Raw genomic sequence first — 20,073 nt, 5'->3', positions numbered from 1 at the left:
TCCAGTCATAGCTGAATATTTAAAGCCCAAAGATAAAGACAAGATCTTAAAAGAAACTGGAGGGAAAAAAAATATACTCTGTATACAGAGGAACAAAGATAAGAATTACAGAAGATTCCTTGACAGAGACTTTAAAAGCCAAATGACAGCAGAGTGGCACCTTTGAAAGATGAAAGGCAAAAGCTGCTGTCCACCCAGTATTCTATAAACTATGGAAATATCGAATATCTTTCAAAAGAGAAAGCAAAACACACACTTTTTAAGACCATAACAACCGAGTCAATTCTTTCCCCATCTTCTTCCACTAAAAAAAAAAAAAAAATATTAAAGAAAGTTCTTCAGGCAGAAATTGTGACATCAATGATACCAGATATATATCTGAGTCCACACACATGAATGAGGAATGCCAGAACTGGTACAAATGAGTAAATATAAAATTATATTTTAATCTCTTTCAAAGGTAAACAACTGTCTAAAACAAAACACGGGAATGATATGGCAGGACTTTTCACACGTGTGGAAGGAAAAGCATGATAATAGAAGCAGAGTGAGCACGAGGGAAGGTGGGAATAAGCTCGTGAGCCCCACGCAGCAGCGTGTGGAGTGAAGACTGTCATCTGGAGACCGGCTATGGTAAGGTGAAGGTGCACATTGTAAAGCCTGGGACAACGACAGAGAGTAGGGGGAGAGGAGAATAAGCCAGATGTGAAGCAGAATTGAATACACACCAGTATTTACTTAATCTGAAAGAAGACTCAAAAACAGGGAAAAAGGAACGAGGTAGCAGAACAGAACACAAGATGTAAGACGTGGATTTAAATTCAGCTATGCGAACGGCTGCATTAAACGCAGACTCTCCCTTTAAAAGACAGAGATTGCACAGTTGGAAAGGAAACGAGACAACTATACACTTTTAAAAAAAAAACAACAACCTTTTAAGTATACTGCCACAGAAAGGTTAAAAGTAAAGAAAAGAATATATTCAGAAAAATACGTATATCATGCAGACACCAGTCAACAGAAGCTGAAGGGGCTACATGAATATTAGAAAGACTAAAATTTAGAACAAGGACGGTTACAGAGAAAAAGGGGGACCTTATAAATGGACACATTAGCCAATCCATCAAGAAGACATAATCTTAACTGTGTCTTTCCCTACTAACTGAGCCTCAAAACACACTCAGCAAAAGCTGAGAGGATTAAGGTGAAAAATGGACAAACCCACAAAGATAGCAAGAGATTTCGACACTCCTCTGTCAGTAGCTGATACCAACAAAATATAGAAAAAATTAATGAGGCTGTTGATGATTTGAAAAGATCCATCAATTTGAACTAACTGACATGCTTTAATACACTGCACTGAATATTATTTTCAAGCGTCTACTGAATATTCACAAAAATAGAACACACAGCCATAAAACCAGTCACAACAAAATTTAAAAGATTGAAGTTGTACAGAATATAGATATGGTTTCACTGTAATGTACCTAACCCAGAAACCAGCGACTGAACAAGATCTGGGCATCCCTATATTTGACTATTAACCAACAAATAGTCCAGTCAAAGAAGACACAATGAGAAATTAGAAAATAATTTGAATACTCAGAAAGGAAAATATGCTAAAATTGGCAGGATGAAGGTACAGCAATGCTTCAGGGAAACTTATATCATTAACTACTTATACTAGAAAAGAGGGGGGTTCCCTGGTGGCCCAGTGGCTAAGACTCCACAATCCCCTTGCAGGGGGCCTAGGCTCAATTCCTGGTGAAGGAACTTGGTCCTACATGTCACAACCAAGAGATGCGGGAACTGAGGACCTTCCACGCTGCAATGAAGGAAGACGAGCCCTCATGCTACAACCAAGGCTGGGCAGCGAAAGAAACAAAAACACAAATAAATACCGAAAAGAGGAAACTCCTCAAATCGACTCCCCAAGCTTCCAACTTGGAAAACTGCAGAAAGAAGAGCAAACTAAAGCCATAGCAAACAGAAGGGAAAACAAAGATAGGACCAGGAGTGAGCAACGCAGAAACAAGAGAAACAGTCAACAGAAGCGCCAAGCTGATAACCACACATACAGAGCGAGGAAGGAAAGCGAGCGTACACAAGGCACAAATATTAAGGATAAGGCAGAGAGCGCAGAGACTAAAGAACAATCAGAGAATGTGATGACCAGCTTCACAAATTTTACCAGGCAGATGAAGCACTTTCCTTAAAGGCACAAGCTGCCAAAATTCTCCCAAGAAGAAGCAGATAATCTGAATAATCCTACGTCTGTTAGAGAAATTAAATTCATAGTGTTTTGAATTTCTTTGGATTCTACAAAGAAAAGTACAGACTTCGATGTCTGCATGAGCTTATATTACCAAACATTTAAGAAAGAAGTGGGGCTTCCCAAGTGGCGCTGCTGGTGAAGAACCTGTCAGTGCAGGAGCTGCAAGAGGCGTGGGTTCAGCCCCTGGGCTGAGAAGCTCCCCTGGAGTAGGAAATGGCACCCCGCTCCAGCACTCTTGCCTGGGAAATTCCATGGGTGGAAAAGCCTGGCAGAAAGAGTTGGACATGACCGAGTACAGCAAGCAAGAAAGAATATCCATTCTCCACAACCTTTCCCAGAAAATACAGGTGGAAGGGACGCCTGCCAACTTATTTCATGAGGCCGATAATACCTTCATGTCCAAACCAAGGAAAGATGCTACAAAGGAAAACAGCCACACTAGACATAAAAACTCTTAACAAAATGTTAGCAAATCAAATCCAGCAATGTATAAAGAGAAGGATCAATCCTGTCTAAGCAGAGATCACCCGAGAGATGCAAAACTGGTTCACCATATGGAATCAGTGAACGTAACTTGCTGTACCAACAGACTGAAAAAGAGGAAACAACGTGAGCCACTCAGTAGATGCAGAAGGAGAATCTGGCAAAATCCAACACCTATTCATTACAAAAACTTTAAGAACACTAAAATTGGAAGGGGATTTCCTCAACCTGATAAAGAGAACCTATGAAAAGCCTACATCTAATATCATACTTGATGGCAAGAATCTGAATATTTCCCTCCTGCATTTGGGAAAAAGGCAAGGGTTTCTGCCCACAACATTTGTTTTTTTTTTTTTCTTTTCAGAATTGTATGGAGGTCCTACCCAGTGCAATAAGACAAGAAAAAAAAAGGGCACATAATAACGAATGCAAACATTTTATTCAGAGACAACGTGTCTGTCTGTGTGGAAATGGGAAATACAGGATAAAGTTTACCTTTCGAGACAATTAGCACATTCACAGTGCTGAGCAGCCATTACCACTACCTAATTCCAGAATATTTTTATCAATCAAAACGGTAAACCTGTACACTTTAAAGTCACTTCCTATTCCCCCCTGTTTTAAATGTTCCTGAGGTTTGTTATAATTAGATGAACTAAGACTTCCCTGGTGGCTCAGATGGAAAGCGTCTATCTACAATGTGGGAGACCTGGGTTCGATCCCTGGGTCGGGAAGTTCCCTGGAGAAGGAAATAGTAACCCACTCCAGTACTCTGGCCTAGAAAATCCCATGGATGGAGGAGCCTGGTGTCCACGGGGTCACAAAGACTTGGACACGACTGAGTGACTTCACTTTCACTTTAAGGCACCTAGAAACAGATGTGACTGTCAGGAAGCAGGAACATTTTATTCTCCCAGATCCAAGGAAAGAGACAGCAGGGCCACTGGAGAAATGCCAGGGTGGTCCGGAGGTAGATGAGAGGGGGGTGTGTGGGTGGGAGCCTGTATCATGGTCTGTGTGGGACAGGCAAGGCTCAGTGGGGTAGCAAGTTGAGCAGACTTCGGGCTGGAGAGTGAAACGCTTTGAGCAGCTGGGTCTTGAAGATGGTCCCAAGTTGTTGGTAACTGGCCCTGGGATGCTTTAGGGAAGGAACCGTGTTCCAGACAGAGGAGCTGGGTTGGTTTACATATCAAAGGGATGTCCTCAGGCAAGCTGTTTGCTATCTCCAGGAATCAGCTGCCTCTGGGGGGGGGACAGTCCCTCTCTGGGCCCACGAGGCCCCAAGATGTCAAAGCATTATAAAATACAGAAGATGGAGAGCATGATTAATACATCCCCTCCTCCTAACCCCTGGCAACTACTAATCTAATTTCTGTCTCTATGGATTTGCCTCTTCTAGACATTTCATATAAATGGAACCATACAATACGTGATTTTTTTTTCCTGGCTTATTTCATTTTATACAATGGTGTTAAGGTCCATCCATTTTGTAGCATACATCAGTATATCATTCGTTACTTTTAAAAATTGTTACATGATGTTGAAAGGTTACTTTCCATTTACAGTTATTACCAAACATTGGCTGTATTTCCCAAGCTGTAAATACATCCTTGAGCCCATCTTACACCCAACAGTTTGTGCCTCCCACTCCGCCAATGCTCAATTTCCCGTCGCCACCCCCACGGGTGAGCACTGGCCTGCTCTCTAGCTCTGAGTCTGCATTTCTGTTATTGTCACTGGTATGTTATATAAGTGATACCCAACAAGAACTTCATCCTTTTTAAAGACTGAATAATATTCCGTTGTATGGCTACACCACGTTTTGTAAATCCGTCCATCCATCAGTGGACATTTGTGCTGTTTCCATGTTTTGGCAATTTCGAATAGCTCTGTTATAAACATTTGTGTACAGGCTTTGCTGAACACCTGTTTCCAATTATTTGGGGTATTTAGTACCCAAGGGTGGCATCGCTGGGTCACGTGATCATTCTATATTTAACCTATTGAGGAATCACCAAACTGTCATTCTGGGTAGCTGAGCCATTTTACACCCCGATCAGCAAGGTGTGAGACTTCCAATGTCTCCACATCCTTGCCCACTCTTTCTATTTTCTGGGTTTTTGTTGTTCATAGCCATCCACAGCTGAAATCTCATACACTGTCGGTGGGAATGCAAAATGGTCCTGCCATTTTGGAAAACAGTTGACCAGTTTCTTCTTAAGTATCTACTTACATAGGATTCAAGAATCCCACTGCTAGGTATTTACCTGAGAGAAGAAAAAGGACTTAAACGCAGCTTTATTCATATCACCAAAAGCCAGATACAACCCCCACATCCACCGGCTGACAGATGGATGAACAGACTGCAGTGTCCCCCTGCGACGGAATACTCAGCACGCACGCACAGTGTGGGTGGATCCGAAAGGCAGTGCTCTAAGCGTGAATAGCCGGACACAAAGGGCTATGTCCTGTACCACTTCGTTTTTATGACTTTCTGGAAAAAGCAAAACAGGCACATAAATTAGATCTGTGGGTGCTGGTGGCTGGGGAGGAGGAGGGGCATAGGGGAACTTTCCAGAGTGATGGAAATGTTTGCATTGAAGAGATGGTTCCCCATTCGTCAAAAGGCATCACATTTTAAATTCAAAATGGGTGCAGTGTACTGGGATAGGTGATTGGTGGGCTGTATTTAGTCCATGAGGTCGCAGAGTCGGACACAACTGAGCGACTGAGCATACACACACATGCCTTCAAAAAGGATAAAGAGACCCAGTTCTTCATTCCATAACTTAGAACCACTTTCCTGCCTGAGTATATGGAATATATTTGCTTATTGACTGGGGATCTCAGGGTCTCAAACACACAACAAAGGAGTCAGAGGAGGACGTGGGGAGGGAAGCTGGACCATTCTCCACCCACCCCAGCGACAAGAGCTGGCAGGCTGGCTTGTTTCTTGTTTTCTTTCTTAATTAACGTAACCAGCATTTTCATCATCTTCTCTCCTCCTCCTTCACCTTGCTCTTCATCAGTCTGATCAGTAAGAAAACACCTAGTTACTTGAGGATCTCCATTCTTTGCGCTGCTGATATTTCCATATTAGTATATCCAAAAACTTTTCCTGTGGGATTTAAAAAACACAATATTCCAGAGTTTTTACACGAAGACTGTAAAAATGGAAAATGAGTGCAAACATTTTCCTCTTCAACTGCAAACCTCTGTACAGCCAAAAATATGATCGATTATGATCCAAGCTGTTCAGCCGTGAGCCAGCAAGCCACAGATTTCAGAATGGATCCAGAGTATAGAAGTCACACCCCAAAGATGTACCATGTATGGGCAAAATACTTCCCATGTGGCCCAGGGAAATAAAGGTGCCACCTCCTTCCTTTGATATCAGTGTTTATGAACTGTTCCTCAGTGGGGGGAGGGTGCAGTATCCATCAGAAAAATAAAAGAAAACCAGCTTTCCTTTATATTCAGAGTTCAGAGAGCATCTCCTTGGACTTAGGTGTGAGGGCCTCTTTGATGAGGGGGAAGGGAAAGTCAGCAGAGCCACGAGGGGGAAGGCAAATTAGAGGGAAACCTGGGGTGGGACTCAGGCCCCTTTCAGCTTCCGACCAGACTTCCACCCAAAAGGAGGGGAAACGGAGGCATTCTTGGTTGTTATTTACCCATCTTCCCTAAAGTACGAGATAAAGAAATGAAGGAAGCAGGAATATAGAGTCAAGTAAAATAATTAAAAATGCTTTAAAAAGTGTGTAGCCTGGGGAAGTTCATCTTGCCCTTTCTCCCTACGTAAACACACACACACACAAACACACATTTTCTTCTTTAAACAAGGGCAGCCAATCGCTCCGTCTCCCGGTCACTTGGGAGAGCCCTGCAAGCCACTTCCTCACTGCTCTGCTGACCTCTATAAAAGAGAAATTTGCCATACACCCTGAAGTGTTTCCCCTAGAAGACTTCTTTGATGAGATTTTATATCTAAGATATAATCAGAGTTTTAACGCACACATTTAATTCCACATGTGTTCTCTAAAACATTTGAGGTTGAATTTGTATGTTTATTTAGATAAGCGTTCAGGACCTTATCGAATTTTCAACTTGCGCATTTCAAGTTTCCCAAAGAACATTTTGAAACATGTATACAGTTTTAATTTAAGATCTGCTAGAACTCAAAAGTGTCATGTGGAAGGGAGATCGTAATTTCTAATTGTAAAGTATTGGGGACGATAAATCCACATGACCTTTTCAGGAAAGTTTATGACCAGGCCACGGGAGGGCAAGGGCTTTATGAGGGGTCAGGGCATGTGTGGTCACCAAGGCTCCCCTGCACATTACTTAGATTAAAGAAAATCAGAGTCCCTAGGTTCTGGAAGTAGCCACCCTGCCCCCTGCCTTTCTAAAACTCCACAGTGCATCCAAGTGTGACAAGAAGCTTAAGTTTCCAAACTTGGATTTCAGTTTCTGAAAACAGAGCCTAGACACTGTCATGTTCAGGGAACCTCAGGAATCTTTCACCCCAGCCTATTATTTCACAGAGGGGAAACTGAGTCCCACTGAGAGGAAGAAACTAAGCCAAGTGCCTAATCCAAGGACTAACCTTGGCCCTAACCCTGGTCAATGACAGGACATCGAATCCTGACACCTCCTCAGATCAAATCCTGCAGCCTCTCTCTTAAATCCCTCCTCATCCTCCCCCCCTCACGCCTTGCCTTTGCCTGGTTCCCGGCCCCTTGGTCCTCTGGTCCCTTGGTCCCCGGTCCCTCCGTTTCCTGGTCCCTTGGTCCTCTGGTCCCTCGGTCATCTGGTCCCTTGCTTCCCCGTCCCTTGCTTCCCTGGTCCATTGGTTCCCTGGTTTCTTTGTTCCTAGGTCAGCTGGTTGGGTTTTTTCAACAGCCTCCCAGTTGGCTGTCACCTTCCACGTGGCTGTCAACCTCTCTCAAAGTAAAAGCTGGTCATCACATCTTTCCTTAGAACACTGCTTTGATCTCCATCACCTTCAGAAGGAAATCCAGCCTTGGTAACTGGTCTCCTGAGACTGTGGAGAGCCTGGCCCCGAACTTCACCCATGGTGCTGCTGCACCCCGCCTTGCTCATGGGCCCAGTGTCTCTTCTGGGGGAACCTACCCACTTTCGGGGCCCTCAGCCACATGGTGGAGTCCAGCCAGACGGGGTTCCATGCTCACCTTTTATGCTGAAGCGAGAGGAGAAAACTGTCGAATCAGCGATGCCACCCCACGGGGATGCGACCCTGGAGAGTGACGCCTGTCACCCTCAGGCAGAAGGGGGAGGCCCCCTTGCACCAAGACAGAGTGAGGCCCACACACAGAGGGAAGCGCAGCTGCAGGGTGGAGAAGGAACAGAGAGATCCAACAGCACTGAAACTCTGGACCCAGCCGACCCTGACGCCCGCCGGAGCCTGAGCTCCCCGAGTAGTGAGCCGACTCTCCTTCTGTTAAGCAGGTACAGGCTATATGTGTATCGCCTGCCAGCGGGAGTGCCTGCCACTGCTCTTCTGAGCTCCCAGCTGCAGGAGCCCTCCTACAGTGGGGATGCCCATGCCTCTTTCACCCTGCGGGCCTTGCACACCCTCACCTCTCCTGGTGGACTTGCTCACCCTTGGCTGATGTCCTTCCCAGCCCCCCTGACCTGCCGTGCTCTGCCTTCTCAGCCTGGGTTCACCACTCCACCACACCCCTCGACGTGCTGCACCATGAAGTCTCTGCTGTGTGGCTCCCCCTCCCTTCCTTAGCTTCGATACCAAGTGCACAGTCAGTGGTAGTTACGAGGCCTGTACTGATACTCTTCTGTCTTCCGTTCATTTCTGTCTGCAGTGTACAACAAAGTGCATGTTTCTATTAGAGTGTGACCACAAGCCATATTATCTCTGCCCCCATCAGAGTCAACAGGATCTGCTGGGCTCCACTGGAAAGTGCAAAGTCTGAAGAGCAGGGTTTGATGGTGAGGGGGAAGGAGAGGGCAGACGATGTAAGTAACAGATTTTAAGATTAAAAACCAAAACGACAGGGCAGTGAGAACTCAAAGGAACTATTTGAAAAGGGTGGGGACGGGGAGAGAAAACAAGCCTTCCTGAGTCATGAATTAGAGTGAAGCTCAATAAAGTTTGGTGCTTTCAAACTGTGGTGTTGGAGAGTGGTGGGACTCCTGAGAGTCCCTTGGACTGCAAGGAGATCCAACCAGTCAATCCTAAAGGAAATCAGTCCTGAATATTCATTGCAAGGACTGGTGCTGAAGCTAAAGCTCCAATCCTCTGGCCACCTGATGCGAAGAGCCAGCTCATTGGAAAAGACCCTGATGCTGGGAAAGATTGAGGGCAAGAGGAGAAGGGGACGACAGAAGATGAGATGGTTGCATGGCATCAACAACTCAATGGACATGCTGCTGCTGCTGCTAAGTCACTTCAGAAGTGGCCGACTCTGTGTGACCCCATAGATGGCAGCCCACCAGGCTCCCCTGTCCCTGGATCCTCCAAGCAAGAACACTGGAGTGGGTTGCCATTTCCTTCTCCAATGCATGAAAGTGAAAAGTGAAAGGGAAGTCGCTCAGTCATGTCCGACTCAGCGACCCCATGGACTGCAGCCCACCAGGCTCCTCTGTCCATGGGATTTGCCAGGCAAGAGTACTGGAGTGGGGTGCCATTTCTGAGCAAACTCAGGCTGGTGTGCTGCAGTTAATGGGGCTGCAAAGAGTTGGACACGACTCAGCGACTGAAAAGCACCTCCTAGAACCGCATTGGATGATGGCCCCTCCCAGTCCACCATTGTCGGGAAGCTCTTGTGCAGTGACAAGATCCCCGCAAGACCAGGAGCCACCGAAAGCTCCCGGCTCTCTGGTGAGAAGATGCACCTTGTCCACCGTGTCCACGTCTCACTCCAGCCCTTAGCTCAGCCATTTCTCCAGGGAGAGACTGTAAACTGGACCCCAGGGGCGCTCTCTGCCCCTGGGTCGCTCAGTGCTTCTGTCTTTTCAATGGTCAGGCTCAGCAGATGCATGATTTAAGAGGAAGTACTAAGTGAGCTCACACTGATATTCCAGCAAATTTAGCAAGACACGCTCTCACTTCTTTCATTGTATATTTGTATCTCTCTTCTTTTAGGCTGGAAATCTTGGCTCCCAAAGATGTAAACATAATACCTTGCTTTAACTCACAGTTTCAGAATGACAGCAGCAATCCCGTTACTAGGAATATGAATACCGAAAACAAATTCAGACTTGATGCGCTTCTTCCCTCTCCCCTTTGCAGTGTACCCCTCCAGGGATGCGTGCAGTCAAATCATAGCATTTAAAGTGATCTTTAATTATTCCTGCCTGCTTCGGTAAGCCACCAAGATGATACAAAATTAGGTACATCTGTCTGACTTTGCGTTTGACTTTTTATTTTTCCTCATTTTGCTTCAATTTTTAAATAATTATGTGGAACACTTACATGGTTCCAAAGTCAAATCTACAAAACAAGGTTTATGCAGAGGAGACTGGCTTCTGTCCCAGAGTCCTACACTCTCTTCTCTCTTTACATTCTTTTTAGGCCACTGTTGATCTTTCCAGGGTTGTTTTTAAATTGAAATTTGGTATATACATTCCACGTGAAAAAAAAAGTCAGAGTGTGAGTTAGTTGTTGATTTGATCTTAAAGGCATTTCTAAATGTGTGGCAAAGGCCCGCGTTATCTCACATTGTGAGCGAGTGCTGTCAAGAAAACAAGGCCCCCTGGGGAGAGCCCTGGTGTTTGTCTTCCACACCCCAGTCCAGAGTGGGGGTGTCTCGGGGTTCTTTGGCAGAGGACAGGGCCCACGCTGTGGCTGGTTTATGTGGGAAACAACTTATTAGGGACTATCACATAATTGCAGCAGAGCTGATGACAGACTCTAGGTAGAGTGTTTTGGACTGACTTGCAAACTGCAGTGCAGAAGTGGAGCCCTTAACTCACTGTATCAGGAAAACTGGTTCCAGAACCAGGCTGGAATCAGGGAGCGACTGCCACCGCCATCTCTGCCAGCCCCCTGGGCTGCTGCGTTCCACACCAGAAAAGTGACGCCTTCCTTCCCCTCTAGATGTGACCAGACACTGCATTACCAGGAGCAATCAAACACCTCCACCCTGGACTCACCAAGGATGGGGCAGGCAGGGCCGCGGCCCTCTTCCCTCTCACACCCCATAAGACGACATCTTGCAGACCAGGGCTGCCAAAGGCCGAGTGAGGTCATTTGCAGCCTTTCATCCCCTGCGATTCAGGAAGGAAAAGTAGAACAAGGATGCAAAGGAGAGTGAGCACCTACCTGTCCACCACACCCACCATGTACAGCGGGAACCATGCTTTTAAGCCTTGTTGTGCTAAGACTGGGAAGGTCCCCTGGAGGAGGAAATGGCACCCCACTCCAGGACCCACTCCAGGATTCTTGCCTAGAGAATCCCGTGGACAGAGGAGCCTGGCGGGCTGCCGTCCACAGGGTCACAAAGAATCGGACACGACTTAGCGACTTAGCAAGCGAGTGTGCAAGGCAAGGGCGCCAGTGTCAGAATGAGGGCCTGTCCTGTGCCCTCCTGAGCGACCTTTCAAGGGGAAATTTTTAAAGTGGATTTTCCTACAGGAGAATCTTACCTGTACGCAACAGTTTTACTTGGACATCAGTTGTCAGCCCCTCACAAGCCCACTCCACCTACTGCGGCAGCTGAGCTACATGACCGGCTCTCAGACCCCAACTTCCAGACATTATTCTTAGGCCCAAGCGCAATGAGACAGACAGCCCGGTGGAGCAGGCTACCAGGCCAACTCCTCTGCTCCTTAGACCGCGGGGTTCAAGGGCAGGCGGAGGGCGGAGGGATGTCTCTGGACTTATTTAAGCTGGGCGGAAGCGGTGCTGTGGGCGCTGGCTCCGCACACTGGCTCCGCACACTGGCTCCGCACACTGGCTCCGCACACTGGCTCCGCACACTGAGTGACACAGAGGAGGTTAAGAGCAGCAAGTTCTTAATGTCTCCGGAAGGCGAACGTCCGTCCTTAGGGGAGCCAAGCCTCGGGGAAGCTGGGGCCCTTCGAGGCCAGATCACCCCCTGGGCCTTTCTCGCCCTCTCTTTAAGCTTTTATTTTAGACCTTTTAAAAAAAAGACGAGGAAAGCGCTGCTCTGGATAATGTGAGGGCTATGGCAGAGCTGGAGAAGGGGGCGGGCGGTCAGGCGGGGCGGACGGGGCGCGGCGGCTCCCAGGACGCTGCAGTCCTAGGACCTTGAGGCCCACGGGCCCGCCCGGGAGAAGCTGCAAGCCCAAAGAGCGGGGACGCGACCGCGTTGTGCTGGGCCTTGCTCCGCTGCTCTGCCCCGCAATCGCTGGCTGTGGGGGCCGCCCTGAGCCGCCCGGCCGCAAGCGCAGCCCTCACCCTCGGGTTTCCTAACGCGGGGGTCGCGGCCCGCCTAGGAGCAGCCGAGGCCGAGCTCCCCCGGCCCGGAGTGCAACTCCAATAAAAGGGCCCAGCGCGCCCTTGATCACGCGGCTTGCCTGACAGCCCGCTCAGGCCCGGGCCTAATTGAGCCCGGCTCACCTGGGAATAGGTTCAAAGGCATCCAGGCCGTAAACCACCTCCAGGCCCCGAGCCAGAGCGGCCTGGCGAACAAAGAGTCTCCGAACCACTTCAAACGCGCCCGCGCTCGGCGTCCAGATGGCGCGGGGCCGCCGGCCCCCCGCCCGAGGTCGCCCGCCGAAGCCCGGCCGGGCCCCGCGCCGCGGCCGTTCGGGCTGCCCGCAGGCGCCCAGCGTAGGGGAGGCCGAGCGCCTCCCCAGACCGCCCTCCGTCCCCGGCCGATTCGCAGAGAGGGAGCCCCGGGGCGGGGGCCCGGCCCCGCGGCCTAGCCTGCGCCTTCGCCGGGCTCTCGTACCCCCGGCTGGGCCAGGCAGGTGGGCTCTGTGGGCCCCGGGGGCTCCTGCGGAGGCGCGCGCTGGTGCTGAGATTTTAGTGCACTTGGACCGGCTGCGAAGGGCGTCGGGGGCCGCGACTCCTCAGCAAGTTGGGGTGAGACACCCCCCGCCCCCCATATAACAGCTGGGCAAAGCGGGCCGCGCGCTTCCAAGGATCCCCGTGGCGCGGCCGTAGGTAGCCGCGTCTCCGAGGGCACCCGAGTGTCAGGCCGCCCGCGGACGGGGCCACTGGTCCCGCACGTCCCCCTCCCCTGGCCGAACGTGCGGGCCACCTCGCCGACTCTCTGTGCGCCCGGGGACAGGCAAGGCTCACACTGGCCCGGGCGTCCCCGGGGGCTCCCCGCCGCGTCCTCACCTCCTGGGAGCGCATCTAGGGTAGGACTTGCCTCCCGCACCCCTCGCGCCGCGGGAGAGACCCCGCAGCCCGGCGGGGCCCGATCTCCAGTTAAGGAGCAGACAAAGCGGGATCGGCTGAGCCCGCGGCGCGGCCGGAGAGCGGTCAGAGCCCGGGGCGGAGGCGCGGACGGCGCGCGCGAGGGCCAGGCAGTCCCGGGTGCCCGCCGCGGCCGGGGCCGAAGGGGGAGGCAAAACTGAAAGCGCCGCGCCGGGGGGCGGGGGCGGCCGGCGGAGGCCCCAGAACTCGTCCTGCCCCCGGTCGCGGCGACCAATCAGCGCGCCGCCCTCGCTACTGACAACTATTTAGCAACCCAGCCCGGCTAGGGTTTCCAAAAAAGTTAGAATAACTTCCTCTCCCGGAGACCTCGGTTTTGCACAAGCCGGCCTTGAAATCAGAGCCTTTCGAGCAACTCGGGGAGCGTGTGCTCGGCGACCGCGGGCTTGGCCAGCGGCGCGCGCTCTGCGCCCGGCGCCCCCAGCCCCTCGCGCGCCGGGCGGGCGCCATGGAGGAGGGCTCCAGCTCGCCCGTGTCCCCCGTGGACAGCCTGGGCACCAGTGAGGAGGAGCTCGAGCGGCAGCCCAAGCGCTTCGGCCGGAAACGGCGCTACAGCAAGAAGTCTAGCGAAGATGGCAGCCCGACCCCCGGCAAGCGCGGCAAGAAGGGCAGCCCGAGCGCGCAGTCCTTCGAGGAGCTGCAGAGCCAGCGCATCCTGGCCAACGTGCGCGAGCGCCAGCGCACCCAGTCGCTCAACGAGGCCTTCGCCGCGCTGCGCAAGATCATCCCCACGCTGCCCTCGGACAAGCTCAGCAAGATCCAGACGCTCAAGCTGGCCGCCAGGTACATAGACTTCCTCTACCAGGTCCTGCAGAGCGACGAGATGGACAATAAGATGACCAGCTGCAGCTACGTGGCCCATGAGCGCCTCAGCTACGCCTTCTCCGTGTGGCGCATGGAGGGCGCGTGGTCCATGTCCGCCTCCCACTAGCGCCGCGCCACCCACGTCCGGACCGGCGCGCCAGGGTAGGTGCTGCGCGTGCGGTGGGCGCAGGCCCGCGGGCCGCGGCTGCGAGGATGGGGTGCGCCTTTCGTCCTGGCCAGAGATGGGGGTCGGTCGGGGAGGCTGCCAGGTCCCAGGGGCATCCCTGTGGTTTGGGGCAAGCTCCCAGGCAGGGTATCGGTCGGGAACGGGCGGACTGGTGACAGTCGTCATTTTCCATCCTTGCTGCTGTGGGAGTGTTGGGTAAAGGTCTGTGGTTGACCGTCGGGGAGTGGACATCAGAACTGCCTGGAGCTGGCCGGGGGCAAAGGGCTGAGGACCAGTTGTTCTTTGCGTTTCTCGGAGCGGAGGCCGCCCGCGAAGTTGCCGGGCCTGACGGTGGCTTCGCCCGGTTCCCCGGGAGAGGCAGGGCGCTTTCGTCGTGCGGACACCCGGTTCTCCTTGGCTGCTCGTGCAGGTACCCCGGCCCGCGCCTCGGGGACCCGGCCGTCGACGCCCTGGCTGCCAGGGTGGGCGCAGAGGTACGGACCGGCGGCGCCTCGGTTGGCCTGGGGAAGGCGGGAGGACCCTGCCCCGCGCGGGCGGCGCCGGGGCCAGTGCAGCCCGGGAGCCGAGGACCGTCCGCATCGGAAAGGCGGAGGACAGGGTCGAGGCGGAGGCGCGGGGCAGACATCGCCGCGGGGAACCCCGGCTGCTCGCAGGCAGGTGGAGTAGACCTCGGAGCTGGCGGGCTCTGGCCCCAGCTTTGACCCTCGAGAGTCTGGGCGGGGGCCGAGCATTCGGTCCGAAGGGTCCAGGCTGGGAAACAGGTTTGCGGGGGCAAAGGGAGGCGAGGCGGTGCAGCGGGGGTCTGCGCGGGAGCGGGCCAAGGAGTGCAGCCGTCGGAGCCCGGCGAGTCCCCGCTTTCTCTAGGGGAGCGCTCGGGGCGTCCCGTGCCGGCACCCTTTGACCGGACACTTCGGGAGATCCTCAGACCGTCCCTAACCGCGGAGATGCTGTTCTGTCCCTTCCAGAAGGCTCTGTGACCGTGGCTCTCTCTCGGACGATGGAAGGAAGAGCTCACGATTTTTGGTGGGGAGAGGGCCCAGTTAAAAATCCTCCCTCCTTGGTCTGTTGGACTTTCTCGCTCATCTTGCAGTGTTTTTCTTCGCGTCTCCACGGCCCACAGGAGTTTAGATTAATCGCGGGCGTGCAGCCGCCCACTCTCCCAAGCATACCCCTTTCTTTCCTACGTGCTACGTAATATCTGCACACGTTTTTGCTGTGGGGAGGAATGGCTCCTCTAGCACAGGTGGATTTTATTTCTTCTTTTTTTCTAGTTTTTATTTCGGTGCCACTGAACATTCACTTTTGAAATAGGCCTCTAAGATAATAATCATTTTATAGGCTTTTTTTTTTTAAGAATTTTTAGTAGAGAGTCACTTATGGGGATCTTCTCCGATCTCTGTCGAAAGCAGATGGAAAATGTCTCAATCACATATTTTCCCAGGAAAGAAAGTTTGGATTGGCGAGTACTAAAATGCTACAGTGGGATAATACATTAATTCTGGTTTTTGCTGCCTAAATTATGAGCGTCCATTAGTTAATTCCATTTACCCTTTCCACCATGCATAGTTTATAGCACATCTGAAATAAGAACAAACAGATGAGGAAGGTCATCTTTTTAAAATGTACACATATATAGCCTTGTTTAAGGAAAATGTCAACACAATTATCATTAAGGCTTCCCTCCAGAAAATTATTGAAAGCAAAAGCAAGAGGTATTACCTTAATGCAAGAATTTCTTAGGATCATTTAAAATTCACTTAAAAAGAATTGCATTCCTGAAACTTATCAGACATAGATCACAATTAAACAATATGTACAGTAAAAGGTATTAATTGTAATGAATAAATGAAAAGCTTTGAAGAGTTTACTTGGGGGAAAAGTCTGCAAAATGTAAGGGAGAAACACATTTAGCTGGAGAGCAAATGATCTTTGTGGGACCCACTATTTACTTTCATATACTTAAGTGTAACTGACCAGGTCTGATAAAGCAGTTTCCTTAGTAGACAGATGCCCACTGTGTATAGGACGAGAAGGAAAATGTGAAAATTGCTGACACGCGGATGATTCTGGACTTGCCGTGTTTTTACTATCAGGCGTGTTTGACCAACTTTTGCTCTCTTTCCGTTTTTAACCCGTTAGTCTGTATGAGTGTGAATACAGGCATAATTGGTTTGATTTCCTCCAAATGTTGCTACGTAGGTTATGTTGATGTTAAAACATAGGCGTATGTATTAGTAAAGAATTTCTAGACCTTCCCATCAGTGGTGTGCAGTTTTAGTGTCTGTTGAGATGCATGAGAAAGTCTGTGTTTAGATGAGCAGCAATGCTATGAAATGCCGAAACTGTCCCTTAGTACAAAGAGACACAGGAAATGTTGGCGTTTGGCTGGTGCTAACGTTTATCCTGACCTTCTTCTTTGGCCTGGTATTTAAAAATGCAAATACACAATAAATCAGGTGCCTTTGGACAGTCATCTGCGTTCATCTAAGCAGAAAATCTCTAAAGGAGTTTTCCGTTTTCTCAATGAATGCCTGAGTCCCAGTGCATGGTCAGAGGCACCTGGCTGAGGTGGCTACTTGCCGGACATTTTTCCTGTTCCCCGCTTTGTGGATAAAGAAGACATCTCTCTAACTTCAGCCCTATGTGCGGGTTTCCCACAGGTCCCTTCTCCCAACATACTGGCTTTGTTTCCCTGAGAACTTTTAGTTACTTTGGAGAAACAGAGGGTAACCCTCTAACTGTCCAATACATGTAAGCCTTTTCCTCTCTTCAGAAAACTGACTTCTTGGAGGTACCTGTCAACAGCTACATTCGGAATGCTAGCTGGTCTCTAAAGAAAATGAATTGCCTATGGAAAATGGAAATGCAGAATCCTAATTGACCTTTAGCTTGGTCATGGGAAGAAGTAGAATGAATGACCCAGCTACTTGAAATGTAAGCAACGTTTTGTTATAAAACACCCATTGGAAAGATCCGATGTAGGGGCTGACCTCCCTTTCTGGATATTGTTCCCTTAAATGTCTGTAGTTACTCTTTCCATCTTGCAGGAAGCAGGTTTCGCTGCCCATCTGGCCAGAGTGGGGGCTGGAAGCGTGGGACTTTGAGAGTGGCTGTTTGAGGTCATTTGAAATGTAGTACTTTATTGAGGTTTTCTGAGGGCTGTACTCTTTTCAGACAAGTCTCGAGCCTGAAAGAATTGAGTTTTCATGCTCGCTGCTTCTCTATATTTTGGACAGACGGCAGAGATGCCAGATCCCTTTTGCCTGGCAGAAAGATCATAACGTAAACTCTTTCTGAGCGGAGTACTATAACTCATAACTGCAGTTTAAATCTGGGCTTTTAAAAAACAAATATTTTAATAAGCCAATTTTAAAGGCTGAACTTTTATGACAGTTTTTAAGCTTAGTATTTATATTAATCTATTCTCACTGGTGTCTTTAAAAACCCTGTGAATGTATGCTGGAATGTCTGTTTATGTTTGTGTCTTGTCCTGGGAAAGGATAAATGTGCTGCAAAAAGCAAACCAAAAACAAAGCCTTCTGCGAGAAAGAGTTCATGGATGAGGCAGTAAGATTCAAGGAAGAGATGACTAAGTTAGCGTAGCCAAGATGCAGAGAGAGCCATAAAGTAGACACAGAATCTGAGGGAGACGGACGTGGATGCGTCAAAAGTAAAGCCAGGATGGAACCGTAAACGGGGAAACCGCTTAAAACCGTATTTTACATGGTCACCCGAGTCCACATATGTGATAAAACTGTATAGAATGAAATATGCACGCACATGTGCACGCACACACACACGCATGGGTGCATATGAAACTGGGGAAATCTATGTAAGATCTGGAGAGGGTATCAGTGTGAGCCTCCTGACTGTGGTATTGCATATAGGTTTTTGAGATGTTACCACTGGGGGAAAGGAAATGAAGACTGTAAAAGAATCTCTGTGTATTATTTCCTACAACGTCATGTGAATCTAACATTGTCTCAAAATAAAAAGTTTGAAAGAAAAGATATTCCAGGGGACTTCCCTGGAAGTCCAGTGGTTAACACTTTGCCTTCCATTGCAGGGGCGGGGGGTTGGTGGTGTAGGTTCCAACTCTGGTCCGGGAGTTAAGATCCCATGTGCTTCATGGTCAAACACCAAGTGTAGCAACAGAAGCGATACTGTAACAAGTTCAATTAAGACTAAAAAACGACATAAAAGACATAAAAGCACTTTAGAACAGAAGAAAAGATATTCCACAAGAATTTTAAAAGTTTCATTCAAGTGAGCAAATTATATAAGGAAGGATTATACCCATCTCAGAGTAATAAGCCAAAAATATGCTTTGAGAAAAAATACACTTTTTTCCTGATGTTATTTGCATTACCACACTTTTCAGAATATAAAGGGACTGCTCATATTTTCAACATGTAACTGTTTAAAAGTGGTTCCTTATCATTCAGAAACAAAGAGTAACATCATAGAAATCTGAAGGAGAAATACCAATCAATGTATTTATTGCTATGCTAATCAAGAATATATATTTTCAGAGGAATTTTAGGAAATATAGAAACTGACACATTTCCTTGAAAGATACTGTCTGAAACTGACAACATTTGCTTGTAAGATACTGTCTGCATTGACTTAGGCTTCTCTCTCACACACACAACTGTTCTAAAGCCAATGATTTATCAAAATTATTCATCCAAGAAGTGGAGAGATTGAAATTTTAGTATTTGGAGTCATACACAGTTGAGAGGTGGAGAGAGAGAGAGAGAGAGAGAGACAGAGAGACCCAGAGAGACAGACGGAGAAAGAGAAAGACAGACCGGTATCAAATCCTAAACTCAGTCATGTTTGTTTTACATTAGGATTTGTTTGTTGTTAATAGGGACGTTATTTTGTGTGTAGGTTCAGTAGTAAGTATTTGAATGAAATTTAGTTATATTAAATGAGCTTTAATTTAATGTTTGTTTTGGAGTGAGACACGGTGACATTAACACTATGATTTTCATGCTGATGTCAACTAAGGCACGGTGGGATTTTGCTTCCGTGATTGCTAGCAGTTGTCACGCTAAGAGCAGACTCAAATCAGAAATTGGAAAAGTCAACAGGTAACTTTATTCCGACACAAGAGAAATGTTTCATGGTTAGTTGAAAAGAGAGTCATTTTGAATCAAAACAATGTCTTTTGTGCTTTGAATGTCTGTATTATTTAATCCACAGCTCTCTCGTTCAGAATAATATGATCCTGTGATTATGTGTAAGAAGGGACCTGACTGGGAGGGTTGAGGCATGGTGTGTCTGTGGAGGCTGTTAGTTATTGCTCAATTTCTTCCCATCATTTTGTTTTCCTGTTATTTGATCAGGGAAAGACTAAGATGACCCAGCTTCTCATGACAGCTCCTGTGGAATGGTCATTTCACTTTTCCCATCCTAAGAGCGGTGCCTCTTAAAACTGGGCACGTCTCTCCTTTCTTTAGACCAGAATTTCCCGTCGGTTGAATGAAGGGCGGGGTTGAATCCAACGAGCTTTAAGTTATCAAATTCGGTTATTCTGAAAAATACTCCTTTCTTTTTAGCTTATATTCAGCCTTGAAAATAGCCACCTGCATGTTTGGGGTGGGGGGAATGGTCAACTGAGTTGTCTGGCATTAAATTCCTTTTTCTTGCTGTTTATGATGGAGAGTTTGCTTTTGGTTTTCTGGACGTGCAGATCTGGCGTGTGACTGGCAGGAAAGATTTGGGCAAAGACCGTAATTCGTATTAACCCTTTGATGGTGGCCAAACATCCAACCCCAACCCCGGGGGCTGAGGTTTCTGGCGGGGTCACAGCCAGAGCCTCTCTGGAGAGTCAGGCAGAGCAACTCAGAAGGCAACCTGTGGGTGGGCGTTTAGCCTTGTGCTTGGAGAAGGGAGGCGTGGGGAGCCTTTTTCCGACTCCCCGTGGAGGACAGA

At 49.0% G+C, this 20,073-nt stretch overlaps 1 protein-coding gene and 1 long non-coding RNA gene across 2 annotated transcripts in view; one reads left to right on the top strand and one right to left on the bottom strand.

Moving 5' to 3' along the window:
- LOC102179832 lies at positions 5,039–13,302 on the bottom strand. Its single transcript, XR_001917232.1, has 3 exons — positions 13,047–13,302; positions 5,678–5,876; positions 5,039–5,252 (listed from the first exon to the last, which is right to left on the bottom strand). It is a non-coding gene; the product is annotated as an uncharacterized LOC102179832 (long non-coding RNA).
- Positions 13,413–20,073, top strand: part of TWIST2 (twist family bHLH transcription factor 2) — a 53,485-nt gene continuing 46,824 nt past the window's right edge. Inside the window, exon 1 of the mRNA XM_018040147.1 lies at positions 13,413–14,108. Coding sequence (XP_017895636.1) covers positions 13,591–14,073 — 483 coding nt within the window. The 5' untranslated portion in view covers positions 13,413–13,590 and the 3' untranslated portion in view covers positions 14,074–14,108. The remainder of the gene's footprint in view (positions 14,109–20,073) is intronic.

The sequence above is a fragment of the Capra hircus genome, chromosome 3 (assembly GCF_001704415.2).
Source record: "Capra hircus breed San Clemente chromosome 3, ASM170441v1, whole genome shotgun sequence".
In the NCBI taxonomy this organism is placed as follows: domain Eukaryota; kingdom Metazoa; phylum Chordata; class Mammalia; order Artiodactyla; family Bovidae; genus Capra; species Capra hircus.
This window is presented reverse-complemented; position numbering and strand designations above follow the sequence as displayed.